The sequence below is a fragment of the Mirounga leonina genome, unplaced genomic scaffold (assembly GCF_011800145.1).
Source record: "Mirounga leonina isolate KUSES-001 unplaced genomic scaffold, KU_Mleo_1.0 Mir_176, whole genome shotgun sequence".
Lineage (NCBI taxonomy): Eukaryota > Metazoa > Chordata > Mammalia > Carnivora > Phocidae > Mirounga > Mirounga leonina.
The window spans coordinates 33942329-33954675 of record NW_023270454.1 but is presented as its reverse complement, the minus strand read 5'-3'; the positions used below and the strand labels follow the sequence as shown (position 1 = coordinate 33954675).

Below are 12347 nucleotides of genomic sequence, written 5' to 3'. Positions count from 1 at the left end.
CCTCTCCCACTCCCCCTGCTTGTGTTCCCTCTCTCGCTGTGTCTCTCTCTGTCAAATAAATAAATAAAAAATCTTTAAAAAAAAAAAAAAGGATCATACACCATGATCAAATGGGATTTATTTCAGGGATGCAAGGATGGTTCAACATCACAAATCAATTAACATAGATACACTACATTAACAAAATGAGGATAAAAATCCTATGATAATCTCAAAAGATGTAGAAAAACTTTTTGAGAAAACTCAACATTCATTTATGATAAAGAATCACAACAAAGTAGGTATAGAGGGAACATACTTTAACATAATAGAGGCCATATATGACAAGCCCACAGCTAACATACTCAATGGTAAAAGCTAAAAGCTTTTCCTCTAACATCAGGAACAAGACAAGGATGCCCACTCTTGCCACTATCTTATTCAACATAGTACTGGAAGTCTTAGCTTAGTCCTAGCAATCAGACAAGAAAAAGAAATAAAAGCATCCAAATTGGTAGGGAGAAGTAAAACTGTCACTATTTGTAGATGATAGGATACTATATAGAGAAGACCCTAAAGACCCCACCAAAAAACTATTAGACTAAACAAATTCAGTTGCAGGATACAAAATTAATATACAGAAACTGGTTGTGTTTTTATAATGAGATACCAGAAAGAGAATATCAAACATACCTAGGAATAAATGTAACCAAGGAGGTGAAAGGCCAGTACTCTGAAAACTATAAGACACTGATGAATGAAACTAAAGATGACACAAATAAATGAAATGATACTCCATGGTCATCGAATGGAAGAATTCATATTTTTAAAATGTCCATACTATCTAAAGCAATCTGTAGATTCAAAACAATCCCCATCAAAATACCAATGTTATTTTTCACAGAACTAGAACAAATAATCCTAAATTTGTATGGAACCACAAAAGACCCTGAATAGCCAAAGCAACTTGAGAAAGAATAATAAAGCTAGAGGTGTCATGTTCCTTGATTTCAAACTATTCTACAAAGCTACAATAATCAAAACAGTATGATATTGGCACAAAAACAGACACATAGGTCAATGGAAAAAAATACAGAGCTCACAAATAAACCCACACTAATACAGTCAATTAATCTATGACAGAGGAGGCAATAAATATAATGCAGAGAAGACAGTCTCTTCAATAAGTGGTGTTGGGAAAACTGGACAGCTACATGCAAAAGAATGAAACTGGACCATTTTCTTACACCATACACAAAAATTAACTCAAAATTGATTGAAGACCTAGATGTAAGACCTGAAACCATAAAACTCTGAAAAGAAAATAAACAGTAAAATCTTGAACACTGGTCTTAGCATCTTATTTTGGATTTGTCTCTTCAGGCAAGGGACATGAAAGCAAAAATAAACAAATGGGACTACATCAAACTAAAAAGCTTTTGTACAGTGAAGGACACCATCAACAAAATGAAAAGACAACCTGCTGAATGGGAGAAGATATTTGCAAGTGATATATCTGATAGGGGTTAATATCCAAAATATATAAAGAATTTCTACAACTCAACACCAAAAAACAAAACAAAACAAAAAAACCCCCCAAAACCTAAGTAATCTAATTTAAAAAATGGGCAGAGGACCCAAGTAGATATTTTTCCAAAGAAGATACACAGATGGCACAGGAAAAGATGCTCAACATCATTAATCTTAAGGGAAATGCAAATCAAAACCACAATGAGACATCACCTTCTGTCAGAATGGCTAAAATAAAAAACAGAAGGAAACAAATGTTGGTGAGGATGCAGAGAAAATGGAACCCTTTTGCACTGCTGTGTAGGAATGTAAACTGGTGCAGCCACTGTGGGAAACAGTATGCAGGCTCCTTAAAAAACTAAAAATAGAACTATCATATGATCCAGTAATCCCACTTCTGGCTATTTATCCAAAGAAAATGAAAACACCTATTTGAAAAGATGTATACACCCTTATGTTCATTGCAACACCGTTTGCAATAGCCAAGATATGGAAGCAACCCAAGTGTCTATCGGCAGATGACTGGATAAAGATGTGGTATATATACACAAAGGAATATCACTCAGCCATAAAAAAGTATAAAATCTTGCTACTTTTGACAACATAGATGGACGCAGAGGGTGTTATACTAAGTGAAATAAGTCAGAAATAAAAATACCATATGGGTTCATTTATATGTGGAATTTAAAAACAAACAGAAACTGACTCATGGATACAAAGAAGAATATGGTGGTTGGGGGGGAATATATGAAAGGGATTAAGAGGTATAAACTTACAGTTATAAAACAAATCACAGGGATTCAAAGTACAGCATAGTGAATACAGTCAATAATACTTTAATATCTTCGGTAACAGATGGTAATTAGAGTGTAATTAGAGTTATGGTGATCACTTTATAATGTATATAAATGTTGAAACACTAAGTTGTACACCTGAAATTAATACTATGTGTCAACTATACTTCACTTAAAAAAACAAGTTAATACATATTCACTGTAGGAAATAAGGAAACATGGAAATGATAAAAAGAAATTACCTATATTTCCCATTCCCTCAAGATAACAAATGTATTTTGGTGTTTTTCCTTCCCATATTTTTGTTTCGTAACATAGTTGCAATCATAACATATGGACAGTTTGTGACCTGCTTTTGTTTCACTTACTATAGAACTACTTTTGTGTATTAATAAAAAAATTTAATATCCATCAAGCGTATTTATCATAATGTAATTAAATGATCCCTCTGGTAGGTATTTAGACTTTGACCAGTGTTTATTTTGTTCCTCTGCACAGTCTCCAAAAAAGGGCATAAGAAATGTCCAACATTCAAGAAGAGAATGTGGAAATCTCAAGAGGGATCCAGATTGCTGGCTCAAAATGGAAATCACCTGCGAGGACTTGCTTATAAAGAGTCTATGCAGCAACTCTTTACAGGAAAATGAGGCGGGACGCTCAGCGGACTCGGATGGTCCCTGCGGCCCAGGACTGGAAGCAGGCACTCCTGGCAAACACAGGAGGTCGCTCCTGGGCCTGCCTCACTTCTCCTGGCCCAAGACAGCCACCTTGGCAGAAAGCACAGGGCGGACCTGAGCAGGCGGACTGGGGGGGTCAGCCGTTGCCTGGGACCTAATATAGCGGGACCCGACCGGCTCAAATGCTTGTTGGATTTGCCTGAGCCAGAAAGCACCAGAATAGAAGTGGTGTGAGGCAGCCCGGGGATCACTGCCAAACCACACCATTCAGGAGGAAAAGCAGGACAATGCTAGGATGGATACTTCTAACTGCAGAGAGCTGGCTGCTCCCTGAGAAAGTAGGGCGGGGGTACAAAGGAGTGATGCTCGAGAAACATTTCAGCAGCCTCCGGGAACACATGGGAGCCCTGGGTCTGGGGGTGCTCTCTATGCCCAGTTAGAACACATCAGCTAATTATTAATATTAACTTCCCCAATTAGTCAAGTGGCCACCGCAGCCCAGCCCCAGCCCCCCGGGCCGACGCAGTAGACTCCAGTTGTCTCATCCTGTGCTCATTTCTGTTTCAGACCCGAACTGTGCACTCCTGGCTGACGCCCAGCAGGGTAGGAGCCGCTGAAGGGGTGGCCAGCCTCCAGGCCAGCCTCTGCAGGCCTCCTGGGCCCTCTGGCTGCAAACACAATGGCCTCTGTGGTCACCAGCCTCGTGCTGCAGCGTAAATCCTCAGCTTCTGTCTGTGTTTAATTGCCACCCTGGGAAGTGCTATCCAAGTACAATTGTTTCTGGCTAGGCGTGCAGCTCCTGGGTTCTGCTGCTGCCCACCCTAGACAAACATCTGCAACAAGGGATTCCTAGGGTAGTGCGGGCCATCTGTGTTAAATGCCTATGGGGAGCATGGGGTCACGCAAGCTGGGAACCCCCAATCACACACTGACCAGGGAGGCGGCTCAGACACATGGGGCAGAAGCTCAGCCTTCAGGTCCCTGGGGACCGAATTCACACACCCTTTCAACTACTACCCGACTTTCTCTAGCTAGTGCTATTGTTAAAGTATCTGGAAGGAAGGATGGAAAGAAAGCAGGCAGGCCCCTCGCCTGTCCAGGGGTTTCCAGGGTCAGACTGTGGAGGAAAGGCCTGTTCAAGGGAGAAGGCAGGGAGGGGGCTGTGTCAGTTACCGAAAGGGGGGCGGTCACCTCTGCTCAAAGGCAAGTACTGGGAAAGGTCATTCTTCTAGAAAGGCACAAACAACCACCCAAGCCCCTAAGAGAAGTGGGGCACAGTAAAATGCACATAGAACTGAAGCACTAAAAGGGAGAGAAGACGACATCAAATCATTTGTAACATTTTACTGCAGGACATAGAACATTTTCTACATTAAAAGGGTTTGGTGATTTCTCTTTAAAGCAGACCCCAAAGACCAGAGGAAATGGGTTAAGTGGCACACCTACATGTTAAAATTCAATTTCCATCTCTACAGAATCCCAAGCCGGCTTGGTTCCAGTAGGAATGCTAACTGGACCATCCCCAGAAGAGAGTGGATCATCCACATCTATTTTAGGAGGGCACAAAGGGGACACAAACACACTCTGCATGGTTTCCCCTGGGGCTGCGCTGGCCAGCAGTCTGGACAGCACCCGGGGCCTCTGAGTCACAAGAGGCTCAGGATCCTGGGATGCTGTCTGCAGGGGAACTGTGACTCTGACGGCCCTCTCCTTGGGGAGGGGAGGAGAGGGGGCTGCTACCCACCACTTCGACAGGTAGCACTGGATCCTGTGACAGGAATCCAGATGATTTTGTCTATGGTTACCAGGAGGCTGCTCATAATGATAAATCCTTTTCTCTTTCTATTTCTGAAAAATAGGGGTGCTTCATGGTAGCAACCTCTCAACTCCCCTGGACCCTGGGCTGCCTTTAAAGGGATGAGGTTTGTAAATCTCAGAAGCACTGCTGAACACCTGTGAGGAAGGTACAGTGAAAGGTGTAAGGGAAAACATCAATAAGGAGTGGAAGCAGAGAATTTTTCTGCTCTGCCTGAGTACCCTCTGACTCACAGGGTTTCTCAAACCCAAGGCCTACCTGGATTCTTTTGTTAAATTCAGTAAAAATTAATTGTAACATTTTTCTCTTAAAGAGCATATACTATAAAAGACACAAGAAGATGCTCAATGTAGTTAGTCCTTAGGGAAATACAAATCAAGGCCACAGTGAGATATCACTTTACCCCTACTAGGATGACTATAATCAAAAAGACAGACAAGTGCTGGGGAGGATATGGAGAGACGAACCCTCATATGTTGTTGGCGGGAATGTTAGTGGTGCAGCCAGTTTGGAAAATAGGCAGCTTCTCAGAATGTTCAATGTACAATTACCATATGACCCAGAAATTCCATTCTCATAGGTCCATACCCAAAAAACCTGAAAACATACACTTAAACCAAAACATCTGAACACAAATGTTCAAAGCAGCATGTTTTTTAAGAGTCAAAAACTAGAAACAACTCAAATGTCCATTTATTGATGAACGGAGAGGCAAAATGTGGCATATACTTACAATGGAATATTCTTTAGCCTTAAAAAGAAATGAAGTACAGGCACATGCTACCACATAGATGGATTTTGAAGTATCATGGTAAGTACAAGAAGCCAGACAAAAAAGGCTACATAAGCCCATTTACATTAAATGTTCAGAACAGGCAAATCCATAGAGACAGAGAGTAGATTAGTGGTAACCTAGGGCAAGGGAGTTGAGTATGTTAGCTGTGGGCTTGTCATATATGGCCTCTATTATGTTATGCTTCCTCTATACCTACTTTGTTGTGATTCTTTATCATAAATGAATGTTGAGTTTTCTCAAAAAGTTTTTCTGCACCTTTTGAGATTATCTTTGTTAATGTAGTGTATTATGCTGATTGATTTGTGGGGGTTGAACCATCCTTCTTGCATCCCTGGAATAAATCCCATTCGATCATGGTGTATGATCCTTTTAATGGGAGTGACTGCTAATGGTTTGTTTTCTGATGTGATGAGAATGTTCTGGAATTAGTGTTGATGGCTGCACAGCTTTGTGAATATACTAAAAACCAATGAACTGTGCACTTCATAAAGAAATAAACTAAAAAAAAGAGTACTATAACTTCTTACTTTCTAAAGTCTTTATTTCTCTAACCTCATGTCTGCCCATCCCATCAATCTATCCTTATAATGGTACATGTGCATGGAAAGATACCTGGAATGGTGTTCACCCAGCATTAATGGTAGTTATTTCAAGGTGGTAGAATTTGAAGATCTATTTATTTTTCTGCATTAAATTCTTAATAATGAACAAATGTCTTTTTTTTTTAACCAGAAAATCAGTAAGTGATTTTCTTAAAAACAGAAAAAGTAGAAAAATAAAAAAAGGAAAACGCCCAAGGCAACAATATATACAGGCGATTCCCTCATGCCAGCATACATTTAACACCTTTCTAATCAGACTTTTATTTTAGTTTGATTACCTCATTGCAGCCAGGATTCACCCAGCTTCCTTTAAACATGCTAGAAGTTGACAGAATCCAAAGGTGTCCCTATTTATATCTGAATCAGCTGTCAGCATCTTCTAGCATTTTCCATTTCTTCCCATTGAACAAATCATATTCACTGTACTGGGTTTCCTTCCTTCCTTCCTCCCTCCCTTCCCCTTTCTCCTTTCTTCCTTTCCTCCTTCTCTGCCTCCCCAGGTCTGGTGGGACAGGGTGAATGAGAAGGGGAAAATTTTTTCCCCTTTCATTTCAAATGCTACAATTCATCTGCTCTTATGTATACATATAGAGTTTTTTTTCTACCCTCAGGTCATCTAATCTTTCTGCTACTCCTGAGCACTGTCATAAACATTTGTATTCTTCTGACATCCAAGCAACCAAAATCCTTTCCTACATGTGCCAAGGTTCCTGCAGTTGACAGCCTCACTGGATGGCGGGGAGACAGAACCTTTATTAGTTCTGTTTCCAGTTTCATTGCACAGAGCTGGGTGTGAGCTCCACAGTGCCTTATAATTAGCCCAAAGCAGCTGCTATTCCAAAGCCTCACTCAGTACCTGCCACTGCTGCCGATGTGTCTAAATAGTAAATGCAAAAGGCACCATTAAAGTCACATTAAGTTTCTGTCTGAAGCACTGATGGCTTCGATATCCAAAGTTGAGATCAGGCTGCCGCCTTGGTGTTCTTTGTCTTTCTGGGAACTTACTTGTGAGAGTTTTCTGGATTCCAGGAATCTTTCGGCCACCTATGACTGTCAGGTGGAGGGTGATGAAGCTGAGGCCACCTCTGACGCGGCTGCTGGTTTTCGCAGCTTGCGTTCACCGGGCACATGTATAAAATTTTATCTGCTAAGTGACAGGCAGTCTGACCTCATCCTCCTTGCCGGAAGACTGAATTTCAGGGGGCGATGAGGCAACGAAGACCACCAGCAAGCCCCTAGGACTGGCTGGGCAGCCGCGGAGGACTGACAGGGACCAGTGGGTCAGGGAGCAGTGCCGAAGCCGCCCCCGACCTTGGCCTTGCGGGGCACAGGGGCAGTGCGCACGCTCTGAAGCCCCCACAAGCTGCAGTCCCACCTTTCACATAAACAAATGTTTGGAAAACATTCCAGGCAAAACCAAACAGGAACTATTCCCCCTGGTTAGGCAAAGATGAGAAGTGTATTACCTACATCGCACATACTGGCTTTTTTTTTTCTTTTGCTAAACGAAATGTTTCTCCCTCTTCAGTATAAAAACAGCATTTACAAGCATTGAATACTTCAATTATGAATTTCACTTAGTGATGGCATTTGGCATAAAACATTTACTGGGATAGCACAGCAGTCCGAAGCTTTAGGAAGCGCTGACATACCTGTTTAGCTGCTGATGAAGAGATGGCTTTTCTGTCCAGCAGGTTGAGCAGCTCAGCCAGCGCAGAAGGTGTGACAGGACTAGCAGCCCCCGAAAGGAGAGAAAATAAATTTACATTTCACACTGTCAGCATAACCATTTATGGTTATTCAGAAACAAAGCCCTTGATTTTGTGGTTTAAATAATTAAACCCACACCCAGGAATGGAAATAACACGCCAATTGGGCTCTATTTTATTTATTTATTTTGTATTTTAGGATATAACAAATTTCGGTGACTAGTGTTTTTCTTTATTTTACTACTCAACAATCATGGCTGTCTGGCAAAAGTTGTAGCAACAGACAACTGCTCAGTTTAATTAGTCAAAAAAAGGAGTGGCTGCAACATTCATGAACCATGACAAGAGAAAAAAACCAAAACAAAACAACCCAGTAATTAAATATTTTCAAGATCAGCCTAAAAATTACTTCAAACAAAAGAGCTAACAAAGCTACTTTTCTGAGTGTTTTTATGCAAATATAAGTTCTTTGTACTTGTAAGAGCTTTTCTTTAAGGGAACTCTCCATGACTGCCATCCGTGTCCTTAACTGTCCTTATGGGCATCAGCAGACACTGTTCTCTCCAGACTCACAAGAGAAGGGTCCAGAATCCATCATATCCACACTTTTAGGATGTGACTTACTTGCCAAGATCCCATGATAAAAGAAAGGCCAAGGAGCAACCAAACCCATAAAGTGTCATTAATTCACATTTGGGGGTAGGAGTGGTGTGTGTGTGTGTATGGGGGGGGTAGTGCCTAGATTAGTGAAAAGACAACACTGAATTACACACCATTTCTTTAAAAATATGTGAATTTGCTACTTTTAAACACATAGAGCAACTAGGCTAATAAAACGCCTGAGGTCATTAAGGGACTAATTTTAAATAGATAGGAAGGACTTATAAATAGCACATCAGTGTGAAGGAGAGCTTCTGAAATGTTTAACGCCAAGGGAAAACACCTTCTGTTTATGTCTTAGTTCTAATCAATCACAATTAATTTCTTTGTAAGCTCTTAGATAATGAAAAGGAAAACTGCCATGGAGGCCCCATCCAGTTTCCATGAATTTCAAACCCAGTGAGTGCAAGTTCACCAGCTCTGACTTACTGGACTCTGGTTCAAGTCCAGTGAAGCCTCATTAGGGTTGTTCATTCGAAGCAGCTGCCCACACAGGGGCAGACCATCATCCTTAAAGTCTTTGTTTATCCCAAAGTAGGGATAAAAGGTAATTCCAAGTGAAAACTAGGTTTGGAGACTAACTGGTGTTATTAAGTTGGTATCTGGAACATCTGTGAACCACGCTGATTAAATCTCAACAGAAGAGGGGCTGAGAGCTGGAAATAAACCGATAAATCCCTTTTCCAACCTTCCACCTTACTGACAATAAAGAATCAGGTTGTTTGAAAAACGAGTGTCCCTTGGGTGTTCTGCAATCCTAGAAAATACGGTGGCTAATGAGAGTGTAGACAGTAGGTAGAACCCATAATAAGTACTGATGTTAAACTGGATTTCTAGAGCATGCAGAAAAGAAAAGGTCCCTTCTCCCACATGAGTTGATATCAGGGACATGGAGACAGAGAACAGAAATAGAACACAACATAACTAAAAATACTTTGCCTTTCATCTAATGACCTTAATTCATTAGTTAGGTCATAAATGTACACTATAAAATATTTCCACTGACCTAACAGCATTGGAGATTTCTCACCTTTCTGTACCCACAAATGCTTGACACATAGTCAATAATATTTGTGTCACAGAACTCTTCCCACCAACAGGGAGAGCTATCTGGTATACTGCACACATTAATTCCAGATATGCCCGGGCTAACCTTGAGTGAGACAATGACAAAGATCAGTACCTGTCAGACTGATGGTAGAAGACCCCACTCATCAGTTTAATAAATAAACCATCAGATCTGCAACATAATGGCAGCAGAAGCACAAGCTACTGATTTGCTGCTGTCAGATAATGCTGGTTCCTGGACAGTGAATGTGTCTCCACTAAAGAAGACTCTGACACTGGAAGGCTTAAGCTTTGTGTGCCAGCCTCCAATCCCCTGAGGCCTGCGTATGTACAGAGGGATCTCTCCCATCTGCCAACTTCCTCCAGTCCCCTAGAGCTCTTTCAGGATCACGACTCCATCCCCAGCTTGGATTCTGGGAGTAAACACTCTGCTATCTCTACAACCATACCCCTCTAGCCCCCTCCCCTCATCGGAGAAATGTGCGGTCCATCTCAATCCCCACACTCTTTTCAGGCCCAGAGGCCACCTTCTCTGCTTCTGTTCCGATGGGACACAGGAAGCTCCTAGAGAAAGACAGAGGGACCTGGACACCCAGGTGGCTCTTGCTGGTCAATAATCCTTGTGTTCATCTCGACGGTTTCCCTGCACCCCTACCGGGTGCCCCAACCCAAGCACCTGTTCCAGACAGTCTCCTTCCCACTTCCCTTCTTGGCACATGCCCTCCTCAACCTCTCACTTCGTAAGGTCATCAGCTGATGCAAGACTCAGAATTTTCTGTCGTGCCCTCTTCCTCCTGGTTCCAACAAACCAACCCCTTGATGCATGCTTTTAATCCCATTACTTTCCACTTTTACGGATCCCACTTGCATGTTTGTTTCCTCTCTGCTGGGGCTTTAGTCACGCACCTTCACAAATGCTCAGATCTTCCCGATCCTGAAAATGTCCGCAAGTGATTTTGAAGACACTTACTTCTGCCTGGGCTCTTGCCTTACCTTTACCAATAAACATCTGGCATTAGTGGCTACTATCTACCCTTGTGAGCACAGCCATGTGGATACTAATCCTAGCCCTCTACAGAAGCTCTTCTCTTAAAAAAAAATCACATACCCTTTGCTTGTTGCCAAGCACAACTGCTTTCCCCCCATTCTGTTGCACCCCAATTCTGGGCTACATTTAAAGCCCCTTGCGAACATCCCTTCTCCTTGGACCTCCGCATTCTCTTCCTTTTCTTTGAATGTCCCGCTAATAAGGAGCGGCCAGGGCTCTTTTCCATATGGTTTTCTGCCTCCACCTCAGGCTGGCAGACAAGCGAAGCCCATCTGTTCCCAAGACTGCCTCTGCTTCTTCAGGATCCAGTTCTCTCTACCACTGGACTCAATGACCTCTCACGAAACATGTTCTAAGCTGGGGTCAGCAAACTTCATCCAGGAAATGCCGGAGGGCAAATGTTTAAGGCTCTGTGGGCCACACGTGGTCTTTGTCACATATTCTTTGTTTTGCCTTATGAGGTAATAACCATGTTCGCTCACAGGGCTGCCGGAATGATCTTTAATGGGCTCCGAACCCTGCAGCCCCACTCCTGGATGCTACCGCACACATCCCACTGCGGGACTTCTCTTCCCTCACCATCAGGCCCTCTTGGCTCTAAAGCCAAGTGGCGAGTGCCTCAGGAACCGCTGCCCACGGCTGACCTGGAAGTATGGGGCACTCGACTAGACCGGACAACTGGATGGTGGCACTTGCCTGATGTCACTGTGAAGCGCCTGCTCAGGGTAGCTGTAATTTCCATGTTCTTAACTAAATCCAACCTGTTATTAATAGCAATTTAGAAGGAGTTAATAGAAAAACAACTTTCAAAGCAATATGCTCAAAATCATTAAAAAGCCGAGTTCAACAAGAGCTCTTCTGGTTGGACTCTTTAAACACCAGTCTTCTGACAGGTCTTTAAAGATGAATGCTAATTTGCAAAATCAGTTCTTGCCAACTTGACCTCTAGAGTGTTCCCCACCTGGCGTCGTCATACGACTACTGCTATAGCTCCATAGCGACTGCCGTTCTAAGCTCTGGAAACGTTCGCTCCGGCAGCTACGGCTGTTCCTTGATTACTGTTTGTTCCAAGGTGAGGCTGGGACAGCCGGTGCAGCTAACGATGGTTCTCTGAACTGTGTAGGAAGAGAGCTGCTACAGCTTGCTTTTGGATCCTTAGTCCTTGTTCTACATAAATTGTGTAACAGAACCGGAGCTTAGCTCCCCCGTTTACCTGCTTTTGGAACAACTCCTTATTAGGTTTATGTAGAATTGGGTACCCTCTGGGTTCTTAAAACTGTAGTGCTTATGAATTGTTTAGGTAAATATCAGGGGCTCCAAGTTCACTCTACAAGCTAATTTATCAACCTCAGCACCTTCAGCAGCTACCAACATGGCTGGTACGCAAACCCCTAATTGCAGACCGACATATAAAGAAGCTGGTCTGAAAGTCAGGGGACTCGGCTACCAGTCTCAGCAGCTGAGCAGCCTAAGGTATGTCACCTTACTGGTCAGGGCCTCGATTTCCTTGTCTGCTAAAGGACAGAGCGGAACCAGAAGTTATCTAAGGTCGCTGGCAGGACTAAAATTCAGTGACTCTAGGCCAACACAGTCCATCGTAGCCAAAGACATGGAAACCATCAATTTAAGGATCAGATTTTTAACTCCTCCGAAAGCTCAAACCACATC

General features: G+C 42.7%; 1 protein-coding gene across 1 annotated transcript in view; it reads right to left on the bottom strand.

Annotated features, from left to right (window-relative positions):
• The window catches only part of GATB (glutamyl-tRNA amidotransferase subunit B), a 91760-nt gene that overhangs the window by 9341 nt on the left and 70072 nt on the right, over positions 1-12347 (bottom strand). Inside the window, exon 11 of the mRNA XM_035022908.1 lies at positions 7847-7925. Coding sequence (XP_034878799.1) covers positions 7847-7925 — 79 coding nt within the window. The remainder of the gene's footprint in view (positions 1-7846; positions 7926-12347) is intronic.